This window comes from Manacus vitellinus, unplaced genomic scaffold, assembly GCF_001715985.3.
Source record: "Manacus vitellinus isolate BGI_N305 unplaced genomic scaffold, ASM171598v3 scaffold_12_pilon, whole genome shotgun sequence".
Taxonomy (NCBI): domain Eukaryota; kingdom Metazoa; phylum Chordata; class Aves; order Passeriformes; family Pipridae; genus Manacus; species Manacus vitellinus.
In genome coordinates, this window is record NW_021938949.1 from 19,442,641 (window position 1) to 19,456,890 (window position 14,250).

General features: G+C 43.2%; 1 protein-coding gene across 4 annotated transcripts in view; it reads left to right on the forward strand.

The window, feature by feature from the left end:
* Nucleotides 1-14,250, forward strand: part of CRAMP1 (cramped chromatin regulator homolog 1) — a 48,024-nt gene that overhangs the window by 16,197 nt on the left and 17,577 nt on the right. For all 4 annotated transcript variants that reach the window (XM_018067579.2, XM_018067582.2, XM_018067581.2 and 1 more), the window contains exons 5-9: nt 477-525; nt 7,311-7,396; nt 8,094-8,217; nt 9,917-9,998; nt 11,018-12,283. In XM_018067579.2, coding sequence (XP_017923068.1) covers nt 477-525; nt 7,311-7,396; nt 8,094-8,217; nt 9,917-9,998; nt 11,018-12,283 — 1,607 coding nt within the window. The remainder of the gene's footprint in view (nt 1-476; nt 526-7,310; nt 7,397-8,093; nt 8,218-9,916; nt 9,999-11,017; nt 12,284-14,250) is intronic.

Sequence of the window (14,250 nt, forward strand, 5' to 3'; positions counted from 1 at the left end):
GGACCTTACTATCACATGAATCAAGTTACCAAAATGTCCATTTAAAAACTTGCTGTATAATGCACGGAGAAAAGTGAGGGTTACATGTTACGGTTTTATTTAGTTTTTTACTGTGTTCGTTGCTATGATGCTGTTTCTTGCTGCCTTAGCAACAGAGATTGAGCAGAAAGATGAAGCTTTTCTTTGTAATGTTGTAGTGTCAGATTAAAGCCCAACATTTGAAGACAGCTGTAGTACCTAAACTAGGGTCATTTAATCCATGTGTAAAGTGTAATTTTCGTGGCAAGGATCATGTAAAGCTTGCACGTTATGAAAGTGCAAACTTTTCAGGGAGGGTATGTTACAGCACATTTACACGTGTCAGTCTTAGGTGAGAATAAAATGTAATAGCTTTGAAAACCCAACAGGACACAGAAAAGGTCGTGGCATTATGACTGTAAATCCTAATTCAGTGTGTTATCCCATTTCCTGTAAAGGTATGGATGACAAGAACGCAGCTAAACTCAATGAGCTCATTCAAGCCGGGTAAGTAAGAACTTCTGAAACTCATAAAACTGAGTTGTTCACCAGCTTGACTGTTGTATTGGTCATCCAGAGTCTGGGGATGTTTCTTCATTTTGTAGAGCTACAGTTTGACGTTTTCCGTTCTTAACTTGTTTTGTATTAGGTTTTTCTCCCCTTTTCCATGAAGCCATTAATTGTTATCAGTAAGAAATGATGGGTGAAGTTTAATAAAATAATTAAATGAGAATTCTTTACAGAAGTTATGTCACTATAACTGTGTGGATTCACTACAGGGAATATGGAGTCATAGAATTATTTAGGTTGGAATAGACCTCGAAGATCATCAAGTCCAGCCATTACCTCAACACTGCCAAGGCTACTACTCACCACATCCCCAAATGCCACATATCTTGTAAATCCCTCCAGGGATGGAGACTCTAGCCTGTGCTGGTACCTGACCACCCTTTCTGTGAAGAAATTTTCCCCAGTATCCAACCTGATCCTCCCCTGGCACAGCTTGATGGTGTTTCCTCTTGTCCTGTCCCTTGTTCCGTGGGAGCAGAGCCCGGCTCCCCCCTCCTGTCAGGGAGTTGCAGAGCCAGAAGGTCCCCCCTGAGCCTCCTTTTCTCCAGGCTGAGCCCCCCCAGCTCCCTCAGCCGCTCCTGGTGCGCCAGCCCCTTCCCAGCTCCGTTCCCTTCCCTGGACACGCTCCAGCCCCTCAGTCTCCTCCTTGCAGTGAGGGTTCATCTCCAAACCCTTCTGTGCACAGTGCTCATGAGTCCTGACTTTCAGATCTGAAATGGCTCCTCAGACACTGGGGAGCTCAGCCCTCCAGTCACTTCTGCATCTGCTTGACTTTGAGAACGAGTGTTCTCTTCCATTTCAAGGGAGAATTGCAGGATTTGGGAGTTTAGTCTGTGAGTCAATGTATTCATAGAAGACAGAAGGAGTGAGAAGTTGCTGTACTATTAGAAATGAGGGAATACCTGATGTATTTGCACATAAAATTTTTTGAAGTAGTCCAGCTTTTAGAATTTATGTTTTTTGAAGTGAAATCTCTCTGAAAGGATACTACTTTAAAGATTGTGATCACTCAGAAGGCATTGTTTTGTCCTAATCATGTCTTTAAAAGTGATTTGAAAACAGCATTATTTTCTGTCTGTTACAGGTCCCTTCTTACCTTTGGCATTATTGCTTTTAGGGTGCTTCACTGGAGCAGACAAGTTACTATGGAGTAAACTTGACTGCAGAGAGGAATAGGAGTTTGTCCCCTCAGTAGCTGCAGACTTTTGACTTTACCTTGCATTATATGGATACTTGATGTTGTACCTTCCTGTTGTTCCCAATGGAGTTTCCAGAATCAGTTTTTTAGAGTCAAACCACCTTTCCTTTCCTGGGAGATGCCCTTTGTATGGTGTGTTTGTGTTGCAGGTCTTGAATATGATTCTTAACTCACTTGTTTTGAATTAGAAGAGAAGTTGCCATTTAGTTTGGGTTTTGTACAGTTAAGAAAATCTAAGCAGTATGTTTTTTCACGTAACAAAATTATTCTTAAAGCCAATTACTTCTTCAAATTGGAGTTACCAATTAAAATGGGCCTGGGATGAGCCTTTATCCACAGTGTCATGAGTATCTGTCTAGTTCAAGATGTCAGCAGTTGTTTCAGTCACTCTGTACTGTACTGGAGAGTCTCTCTAATACTGGGTCATCCAAACAAACTAAAGCATAACAAAAGAGCTTGATGACATTTAGTGAGCTGTAGCATCAATCTAGCACTTTGTATGATTCAGGCCTTAGTTATTCTAATTAATTGTTAATGAGGGCTGATGATTTCTGTGAAGTCTAGGTGCTTACTCTATAAGGCCAGTCTTGTAACAAACCATTTTGAAAACAGCATTTGAAAATATTAATGCTAATCTTCTACTCCAAAATTAGAGCGTGCGTAACATTAGCCAATTCAGAAATAGTTGCTTTTGCATAGACTTTTTGTCTACAGATGGGAGGCACATCTTTGCTTCCCTTTTTCTCCTGCATCTCTTACCCGTTTGGTGGGTGAACCTCATCAGCTGAAGAGGAGCAGACTGTGTCTTCCTTACTACCTCTGTCTGCACCATGTGAATTAATCCCCTGCATGTTCAGGACCTCATAGCTCCCAGAAGCAAACACATTGCATATATCCCAGTCGATTCAACTTCCCATCTTGCTCAGTGATGGTACAATTTCATGATCCCCCTCCCTTATTTGTAAGCAGTTCTCAGTTCATAACGTGTTTCTTTGTGACCTGTTCCTGTTGGGCTGTTGCAGTTCAGGCCATTTGCTGTTACACATCTCTGTACTTGTCTTCAGAATGTCAGTAACAGGTAAATGAGGCTGGACCACAGCCACTGGGACAGGTGTAGCTGAATAAATCGGGGGGTCTCACAGATTAAGGTTTAGATATTTATAAATGCAAGGGGGAGATAAGAATTACTCTGTAACTGCTCTGAGTAGTTCAGCATACTCAGGTAAACGCTGGCCCACACCAGCTGCTTGAAGACAGGATCACTCTGTTCAGTCCTTTGTGCTAAGGTTTCTATTGCAGCATTTTGATTCTACTATGCATTTATTACATCATTGGGTTCTGTGATTAGGATATGTAACAAGAAACAAAGATTTATGGCACTATATCAGAACTGCTCAGTAACTAGTGTAAATAAACAAACTGGTGCTTTTTTTTGTTTCATTTCTAGGAGTGAAACATTTTTATTTAAGTTAGTTTTGCAACACTTTACATTCAATAAAAACCTGTATATAAACAAATATTTTCTTGATCTCTGTGTAAACATGTAGGATTTCTGGATAAGTTAAAATAAAAATCCAAACAAACCACAATAAACACCTAAATAAAGAAGTACTGTAACTATGCAGCAGTTAAGCACAGCACTGCTCAGTGTCTGGTAGTGTTTGTGGTTTTCCCCCCTAAACTGAGAGGCTCTTTATAGCACAAGGTAAGAAAGACAGATTGGTTGCTTTGTCTGGTTCAGATTCTGAATGTGCTTTGTGTGGGATGAGAGTGATTCTTCACTGCCTTCTATTTCCTTGGGAAAGCTCTTTGGCTGAGGGGGCATCTGTAAATCCCTGAAAATCTTGATCATAAAATAACAGTTCATCCTGAAAAAATAATGTATAAACCCAATCTTTTTAAGTAGGCGAGATATGCTCTTGATGTCAGGTCAGACTGGTAGTTCTGAATGCATAGTCAGGAGAGTAACTGTTTTTAAGATTTACTGTTTACTGCATTTGGAAACATCCAGGATCCAGGTAAGAGGAGAAAATAGGTATTTTGAAGCTAAGAATAGTTCTGTTGCAGACCATTCCTCCTTTTTTCCCTTAAATTTGTAGAAATAGTCTTTTTCCAGCCTCCCAGACATGGATGGCAATTAGGAAGGTATAGTCTCTAAATATATCTACTTTTATATTAGTTTGATAATAAGTTATTCTTTAGACTCTGCCTGGATTGCTTGAAGCTCATCATACTTAATGGAAAAGGGAATTAGGGGAATTGTTCCTATCTCTCCAAGCAGAACACCTGAATCTAGAGAGCTGGGATGTTACTTCTACAGCATGAGGGAGCAATGGAAGTAAAAGGATGGATGGCTGTAGTTGTGGGAGAGTGCTGTAGTGCCAGGGTGAAAACTTCCATGAGAACTTGTCAGTGCTGTTTTGTCACATTTATGAGTGCTCTGTGTTTCTTCATTGACTGATCAGTGTACTTCGCTTGCTGAGTTCTGAACTGTGCCATTCACCCTCAGTGTTCAGGGAATGCAACATTTCCTGCTCCTCTAGGGCTACCAGCAGGTTCACAGTTATTTGCTTTCTTCCAGTGCGATTTTTATAATACGTTTTCCATAATATACTTACATTTTTCACACTTCTTTCGTGGCTTTTGTCCTAGGTTTTGGTTGGGTGGGTTGGTTTTTTTTCTCAGCTCTCTGCCCTTTAAGCACAGGTACAGATGGAGCCAGGAGTTTGTGATGCTGATCCATGTTCATTTGTGAGCTGCTCTATGGTGGTAACAGATGTTGGGTACCTGCAGCCCAAGGTGCACCTGAGCAGGTGGCAGACAAATTGAGCAGGAACAACTGCCAGGAATCCTGACTCGACAATAGATGCTTTATGACCAACTAGTTAGGCTCTTGAAGAGAGATAGAAAATGTGAAAAATTAGCAGCAGCACTTTTCTTCTTCTTCCTTTTCCTTGATCAATTAGCTCATTTGTTGTAGGTGGATCAAATGGCCTTCTGAGCAGCCAGGCCTTTTTTTCAGTCACCTTCCACTCATGTGATGGACCAGTTTCCACAAAGCTTGTCTGTTTTATATAGATGTATCAGTTACTCTAAAAAAAAAAATCTTTCTCTCCACTTGTACCCTTATATTGTCAAGGTAGTAACAGTAACAGTAATAATGACAACAACAACAATAAATGTGCCTTCAAGGGCACATTTGATAATAAGGAATTGCATTAGCTAAAATCAAGGAGGACACTCAGCTTGCATAAGTAGTTCAAAAGAATTTGCTGTCTTAAAGCAGTATAAATTTGCAATTTAGAAACCTGTTCCAGGTTGCATTGAAATTTTGGGTGATTTTCACTGGCTGTAGTGGGTTTTGTATGAGGCAATTATGAAACCTGTGTTTTTCATTTGAACAGGAGGGAACATCCAGGCATGGGCTTCACAAAGGAAATCACCCCAGCAGTTCAGGTTGCTGTAATGTTGTAGTGGACTCCTTGCAGGAGCAAGGCAGGCAGTCACTTGGGCATGTTGATGCAGCTGCATTGTTTTCTGTACGACTGTTCAGTCACATTCCCAGACTTTGCTTTTCTAGCAGTTGGGTGCATTTGTGCATCTTCTCATATCAGTGTGACCTTTGTCAAATTACTTACCGTGGGGACTGCATTACTGGTAGTAAAGTAAATGTAGTTTCATGGAATCCCTCTAGTTAAAGATACAAGGTATTTGGTGTGAATCCTGAGGATGTGTTCCTTCAGTGTAAAACTGAGTAAAATGGAGAGTGATTTCTGGGAACTACAGTAAAAGTTGAAGAGTTGTAGTCCTCAGCTGTTTTTTCAGTTATTGTTCTTGGAGGAGATGGTAATAAGCACTGTACAAAGAAATGTAATGTGTAGCTAGAGTTTTTATTTGCTGCAAACTCTCTAGGTGCTGCTGAATCTTTCAGGATCTGTACCAGGCACTTTTATACTGGGCAACTGCTTCTGACTGCTGGCTGAGACCAAAGTCTGGGCTCATGGAAAAAGGTGGAGATTCTCCAGCTAAAGATTCAGACCTAAGAGAGAAGTTGTCCTAATGCGGACCAGCTGAATTCGAGCACAGCAGAATTTGTAGTTGAGTTTCCTGTTTTTATACATTGCAATCCTTGTTGGCATAAGTGAGTTTGGGTTCATACTGATTTGTCCTCACTTGTATTAAAATTGGGTTTATTTGCACATTTAAAAAAAAGAGAGAGAGTGCTAGTTGATTAAGCTTGTTTTCAGAATATTTATTTTCTAAAAATGCTGATTTATTGATAAAATCATATCTACACTTTAATATAAGGATCTGTATAAGAGGATATGGAGCCTTCTATGTTAAGGCCGAGGCGCCCATTTCAATGCCCAGGAGGAGGTTTTACCTTTCATCCTTATCTTATGTCATTGATTAGATACCCACAAGGGTTTCTGTACCCTTCTCTAAGAGTTTACACTGGCAGAGACTGACTGTTGGACTTGGTGGGACCAACTGTCTTCAAACAATTCCTGTTTCCAAGAGTTCAGGTTAGGATTAAGTTGGAAGGAAATCTGCCCTTCCAGCCCTGGGATATTCTGAATCCGTCGAAGTTCACAGCTGAGTAAATGAAAGTTGTTCACCCCATCAGCTCCATCTTCTCAGATCTGGCTTCCCTTCTGCTGCCCTTTTGCAAATTTCCCTCTTAGCACCATAGACAAGTGCTCTTCCTACCTAACGATGTCTTCTTTACAGCATAGAAATATTTTCTAATTCCTAGAACTTCTTTCATTTTACTGCAAGGACTTGTGTTCGATCCTGCCGCTTCTATGCTAGCTGATGCTTAATGTTTCAAGTTTTGGGTAGTATTGCTGCCATTGGTAGCTTGGTTGGGCTCAGTTCCTGCATTTGAAGTCCCTAAAAAAAAACCAGGAGTGATGGAGTGAAGAAATCAAGTAGTTCCACTGTGTGAAAATAAAAATGACCTCTGGCTTTTAAGGATCTTTGAAACTGCTGATCTGATACTGAAGCTAAATCATACTGTAAAAGTTACTTTGTTCAGGTTCCTGCACAAGCTCTTAGACCTCCTGACTGCACCAGAGGAGGTGGGGATATTTCCAAATGGAAAATGGAAATATGGAAAAATGGAAATTCAGACTTCTTCTTCCCGTAATTAAGAGTCAGGAGTATAAAGGGGAGACTAAAACAAACCCACTTGTCTTTTATGAAACAGCTGTCTGTGTGGGTGCTCTTCAACGCAAGTAGCACAGTCCTGGTCCACTTATAAAACAGCAGTCCCTCCCTGAGTGGACAGCCCAGTGTTTCATGAAAGTCTGGAAGAGGAGGGTAATAAAAGTAGCATTTGCACAGTGAAAAAGTAAGGTGACAGAAAAGACTGAATGCTCTTGTGAACCTGCACTGCAGAGCCTTCCATTCCTGTGTTCATTCCTGTAGCCATGATTGTGTTTGGCTCCGTGTCCCTGATATGTCTGTATTCAGGAACTGTTGTTACTGGTGCCTCTAAGTACTTCTCTTTCCACGTGACCAGGGCTACGACTGTTCGTTACAAAGGCAGAAACCTGCGTATCAAAGCTCCCATGTGCAGGGCTTTGAAGAAACTCTGTGATCCAGATGGTGAGTAAGAGATGCTGGAACATGGGGTGTTTTAGCAGATGGTTGGAAGAATAGAGAATGAGTGGGCTTGTTGTGGTGTGTCCATCACTGGCAGGGAAATTTGGGCTATTGCACATTTGTGCTGAGCATGGATGTGTCACTGTTGTCTGTCTTGGCCTGTTTGCTTGAATAATCCCAGTGACTTCAGGACCCACCCAGTTTTCTCACTAGCACACTAGATCAGCTCACTACTGCTTTACCCACTATACTTTGACTGTGTGTGCAGGTTAGTCCCTTTTGCCAGTGAATTAGGAGCACTATGGTGTCTAGCATTAAGCATTTTCCATGTTTCTTTACCTTCTCCCATTCAGTTATGTGTGATTTCGTTTGTTTGTTTTCCTTCTCTTCCTTGTTCCCAAGTAAGTAGAATCAGGCTGTTCAAAAGGTCTGAAATACTGTATTTTTTCAAGTTTCCAACAACCTGATTTTTGACACTGCTTGCACAGCTGGAATCTCCAGTACCGCTGCAGTGTCCAAGGATAAGAATAAACACATTGGAACAGAAGGTAATTAAGGAAGCAGGCTCCAGTGGTGAAGTTGAGCTGCTGGCTTGTCTGTAGGTGATGCTGGTGTCTGGTGGATTTTATCATGTAACTGAGCACACAGCGTTGTGACTGAGTTGTCCTTGCTTTGACCCTTTGTGCTTCATCTTCCTCAGGTGTGAGTGATGAAGAGGACCAGAAGCCAGTACGACTCCCTCTCAAGGTCCCTGTGGAGCTGCAGCCACGGAATAATCACGCGTGGGCTCGAGTGCAGAGTCTTGCCCAGAACCCCCGGCTTAGGTAGCAGAACTGATTATGCTGCTCAGATTAGAACAGGAAAATAGATGAGCAGCATCCAAGCCCCTTCCTCTTTCTTCATAGAATCAGCCAGGTTGGAAAAGACCTCTGAGATCATCGAGTTCAACCCCGCTGTGGTTCCCAGACCATGGCACTGATGCCACATCCAGTCTCACCTTAAACACCTCCAGGGACGCTGACTCCACCCCCTCCCTGGCCAGCCCATTCCAATGGCTGGTTACTCTCTCTCTAAAAAATTTCTTCCTAATATCCAACTTAAACCTCCCCCAGCACAGTTTAAGACTGAGCCCTCTTGTCCTACTGCTGGTTCCTGGGAGAAGAGACCAACCCCCACCTGGCTACACCCTCCTGTCAGGTAGTTGTAGAGAGTGATGAGGTCTCCCCTGAGCCTCCTCTTTTCCAGGCTGAACAGCCCCAGCTCCCTCAGCCTCTCTTCTCCTTGTGCTCCAGTCCCTTCCCCAGCCTTGTTGCTCTTCTCTGGACCTACTTCAGCACCTCAATGTCCTTCCTGAACTGAGGGGCCCAGAGCTGGACACAGCACTCCAGGGGTGGCCTCACCAGTGCTGAGTACAGGGCAAGCCTGGTCCTGTTGCCACACTGTTCCTGATACAGGCCAGGATCCACTGGCCTTCTTGGCTACCTGGGCACACTCTGGCTCATCTTCAGCTTCCTTCCAATCCAAACTCCCAGGTCCCTGGGAGTTCAGGGTTCTCTTTGATAATGCAGGTGGCCTAAATGTACTTGGTCTGAAGCCTTTGTCCGGCCACAGTGGATGATTTGTAAACATGACCTATCACACTGGAAAATGAGATTACCAGTGTTCTTTATGTCTTTTGAGTAATATAGGAGCTTTGGAGATGAATATACTTTGTGCCACTTATTGTCACAGCAGAGTGCAAAGAAAACGGAGATCGTAGCAGTGGTTCCACAAAAATTTATATTTAATGTACCACAGACAGAGAGGAGGGAAGTTGCACAGTGGTCAGAGGTGCCTGCACCAAGGCTCTGAATATTGCACCTGCACCCAGTTATATGAGCAGCATGGAAGGTATCTTTAGTTTCTGTTGCAAAAGGACTTCGATGCTGCTGTTCCAGTGTCATCAGTGGCTGTTCATCCTGGTACTTATACCTTGTCCAGAACTCATGGGGCCTATGGTGTTGAGTGTTCTTTCAAATATGGCTCAAATACACTTCAGTGTAGTGACCAAAGATCATGATAAAAATCTCCATTCAGAAGAATGTATTAGGTTTATTTTGTGAAATGCTTTCAAAAAGTAAATGAGTGTTTTGTGCCCCTTTTTGTCTTTCTTTCTGTACTTTGTGGTAGGTTTGTGCTTTGCCTACACTTTTGCAGTTCAGCTAAATCCTGCCATCTTTTCCTATCTTCTTCCATTTGGAAAAAAACTAGTTTCTTGAATCATGACAGTCAGGTTTATCTAACAGGCTTTTAGATTGTGTGAGTTGTAGATGTGAGTTATCTAGATTTTAAAGTTGTGGGATAACATATGTTTTTGGTTTTGTTGGGTTTTTTTCTCAGAGCTTGGGAGCAGTAGGTGTGTTCTCTGTGCTAGCATTATAGAATACCAGTTTATTCCTTAATTCCCCTTCCAGCATTGAGGCTATGACTTGACCTGCTGCTGACATTTGTTTTTGTTCCCTCCTCTGTTTCTCTCACATACAGGATGATCGTGGAGTTACATCGGAAGGTCTCCAGCCTCATTGAGTTCCTGAAGCAGAAGTGGGCTCTCCATGAAGTGCGGATTGTATCCTTTTCCTGCTCGGTCTGTTCCATGTGCTGTGTGTCCTGGGAGCAGTTCCCTTCCAATTCTAAGTTCAGTTTGGTATCAGAAAAGTGAATCTACCTCATAAATTTAGAGTCTCTGCTCAGTAAAGGTAGAGGTCAGTCTCAGCATTACTAATAGAAGCTTTCATGGGAGATCCCCCAATGTTCCACTTTGACCCCAACTCTTCTCTGCTTTGATCCCGTGAAAGCTAGTGAGGAATAATGAAGCTTCTGCTTCATTTCCTCAAACAGTGATCTTAGTTTGGTTCATTATCGATGGGTGACCCCCTCAGAGCCTGGATAATAACTGACAATTCTGTTTCCAATTTCAGCAAAGAGTTTAAAGACAGATCTTTGCACTTTGTGCAGTTTCACCAATGAAGGCTTAAGCTTCTTGTCAAGCTGCTGTTATCTGTGCACTGTCTGAGACAAACAGCATTTGGGGTGTCCCTGCCTCTGAACTCTGATCCATGCAGTAGAAGGATTTGTGAGTTGACAGCTGTTCTGTTCTCCTCCTGACTGTTTTATTTTATCCTGTTCTTGGGCCTTTCATTCAGGCTTTTCTCTTCAATTTGTGAGCCTGGAAGAGCAGCAGTATATCAGTTGAAATTTCGAAGGATCTCACGGCCTGTAAGGTGGAGTTTGCTGCACAGAAAGGAGAGGCTGCTTTGCTGTGCGGTGACGTTGGAGTTTTTGCTTGGTTTTGTTTGGGATATGTTGTTTGGGGGTGGGATTTTTTTTACAATTACAGTGGGGTGTGAAGCAGAGATAAGTAATTCTGTCTGCAACGGAGATTTAGTTTGTACTTGTAGCAGGTCTTTGCTGTAGTCTTTATCACCACAAAGGACCTTATTTCTGATTATAGTGTCTTCATATCTGGGCTGAATAGAGAACACTTGATCAACTACCTTTTTTTTTTTTTAAACTTACAAAATAGTCTCCCAGGTGCTTGTTTGGAAGGGGCAGATGTTTGTTACATTCTTTGACACATCTTTTTAGCGTAAAACACTAGAAGAACAGCAGCTTCAAGACTCCAGAGGCTCAGAAACAAGAGGCAACTTCTCAGAGGAGAAAGTGATGCTCCATCTCTTTCCAGGAGAGAATTGTACCCTCACTCCACTGCCCGGGGTAGCCAGAGTGGTGCACTCCAAGGCTTTCTGCACTGTGCATTGGCAGGAAACGGGCAAATGCAAACAGAACACAAAAGACTCTCACTTACTCCCCCCTGCCCAAATCCTGGGCATTCAGAGCAGTCAGGGGACAGCAAGGGGACAGCTGAAATACCTGCGAGGAGCAGAGGGTAAGGGTGTGGGGAGGGCAGAGAGCACTACAGAGCCCAGCAGAACCTTGCAGCCCACAGCTGAAGTTTCTGCAAGCACTGAAGATGGTGCTTCAGAGCCTGGCCAGGTGGAAGGAACAGCCTCGAATCTTGGCATCACCAATTCCATCCAGAAACCACCTTCTGGACTCCAGGATCCAGGGGGGCACCAGGAAAAGCTGAGCTTAGTGGCCTTCTGTGTGGAGGGCAGGGAGGTCCTGGCTGGTGACCAGGCAGCTGTGCTGCCCTCGTGCAGCACAGCATGTGCTTGCAGCAAGATCCCTGATGTGGAGGAGCTGTCTCTGCTCGATCCGTTCCCACGGTACATGAAGTCCTGCCAGGACCTAATTGTCCCAGAGAAATGTTCTTGCACAGACAAACTGCATGGGAAAGACGCAGCTCCAGCAGCTGGTAACGCTTCCCCGGTGGCTTTTCCAAACGGGAGGAGTGCAGAGACCTCTGACTTCTGTTCCCAGCTCCTGAGAGGTGGTGTGGCTTCCCCCAGCAGCGGCCCATCCAGATGTGAAACTCAGGCCAGCCACAGCCAGGGCCAGCAGCTCGACACTTGTACCAAGGATATCACGGATGCAGTAATGGAGGATTCTCAGGAGAAGCTGGGTTCCTCATTTCCACCTCCACCTCAGGGACAATCCAGTACAAAGTCTCTCAAGGACGACCCAAGCCGGCTCTCCCAACAGGTCAGAGAAGAAGGATGGAGTCTGCGAACCTCTGAGAGCCTTACGCTGGCTGAAGTCTACCTCATGATGGGCAAACCGAACAAGCTGCAGCTGGAATATGACTGGCTGGCTGTCTTGGAGCCAGAAACCCAGGATGCTAGAGAGCAGACGTCTGAGTCAAGTGCTGTCCCTGCGTGTCCCACCTTTCACAAGCAGAGACTCCTGAACTGCCTTCTGAAACTCATTTCTACCGAGGTCAATCCCAAACCAGTAAGTAGCTCTTGTTTGTGCTCCAGATACTGAACTCTAGTTTGATTTGGGGAATAATTTTGCCCACTTGTGTGTTCACAGTAAATCAGTTACTAACCTTGTCTAGATCTTTGGAGGTTCCTGTGTTTAAAAAAACCCAAAAACCACAACACAACCCAGCTGGCTACAGAGTGGACTTTGCTTCAATATGCTTTTTACACTGCCTTTTAGTTTCTGGTTTGCTGTGACTCTCAGTGGTGGTCCAGTGAACATTTCATGTGACTGCTGGAGACATCAGTGGTGAGGTGAGGTGAGGCAGGTGCCTTCTGTCCTATCTTAGTTCACAGAACCCTAGAACAGCCCAGGTTGGAAGGGAGCTTGGAAAATCATCTGGTCCAACTTTTTGTGGGAAATGGAGCCTGGTCGAGATTAATATTCTGCATGAAAACTGCAACCCTTGATTTTCAATGTTTATGTAGTTCAAATTACACTAAGTGTGAGAGTGAAAAGAATGTATTTCTTTGGAATAGCAGAGGCAATAGAACTGTGCCTGCCACAATTGATATATGTAAAAGTTCCCAGACTCCAGGATAGCTGTTTAACAGTCCCAGAAAAATACTTTCTTCCTTAGGCAGACCTTAGAGAATGAACAAACTTTTCTTCTTGTGCTTTGTAACCTGTATTTCAGATCTGCCCTGTGATACCTCGGCAGCCATTTCCACCTAGTGCAGCCCTTTGAAACTTAGTAAAACACCTTTTAAAAAGACACCAAGTTCAGTAGATCTGCTCATATGCCTGTGATGGAGATACGATGAGTTAAGATCCTATTCCAGCCCGGGATGCAAATGTATCCCTGTTCCCAAACACAGAGTTCTTTGATCTTTCTTTGTTGGTGCAGACTTAGCCCCCATCAAAGTTCCTTTTGATCCCGATTCTGTAGACATAGAATGAAGGATTTTATAAATTTAAACCCATCTTTGTTCAGATGCAGCTCCACATATAGACTTTGTTTAAACTGCAAAGGCTTTTGGTCTGACATCTCACAGATCTGGGACACTGTCTCCTCTTTTGGCATCTACTTCTACTTCTGGTGACACAGGTGACAGCTAGGCATGACATGATAAAACAATTACAGACTACAAAGAGGGACATCCCTGAGACTTGGGGGGGAGAGAGGTAGAAGAGGGGGCAGAAAAAACCAGCAGTTATGATTTGCATGTGTTTCCCTGTCACTTTTTTAAATAAAAGCAGCACAGTGCTACTGAACAATAGAGCAGCTCTATCAGATGTGTACCATATCATACATTCCAGCAAAAAGAAGGAACACACCCTTTCATTGATCAAATACCACTTTATTCTTGCTGTGTTTCAGAAGACGACACTCTCATTGCAGCATGAATGTAATGGCACTGATATTCCGGAGGCCAGGAGGATATTTACTGCCTCACTGGAAGTACTGTAGCCATTTTAAAGTTGCGTTTCATCAAATAATGACAGAAACCATAATATTTTTGCCACAGGGTATTTTAAGAGGAAGGATTGATTGTGTGCATCCCTGCTGTTTTCTCCAGATAATCTGTAACAGCCCAAACAGCCAGCTCTGCTGTGATTTGTTCCTTAAATGAAGATCACCAGCATAAAACAAAGTGTGCCAAATGGCATTGCATTTGAGTGGAGGGGGTAATTTGAAGCCCAGGATTGCACACAGATTCCTTAAAAGGGAGTGATTTCTAGAAAACAGTTTAAACAACATAATGAAACAACTGGATAGGCCTGGAAAATTAGTGAAGCACCTTGCCATGTGCCTCTTGTTTGTGCTGTGTTACAGTGTGAAGGAGAAGGGAAGGGAGAAAATTCAAAACTCTACTTGATTAGAATTAAGAGCAAAATGTTTTTGTCCAGATGTATTTCCCACCAGAGCCCTCTGGATGGAGTTTATGAAAATTAGTTTTGCACTGAATTAAAACCAACACTTTTTTTCTTTTTCT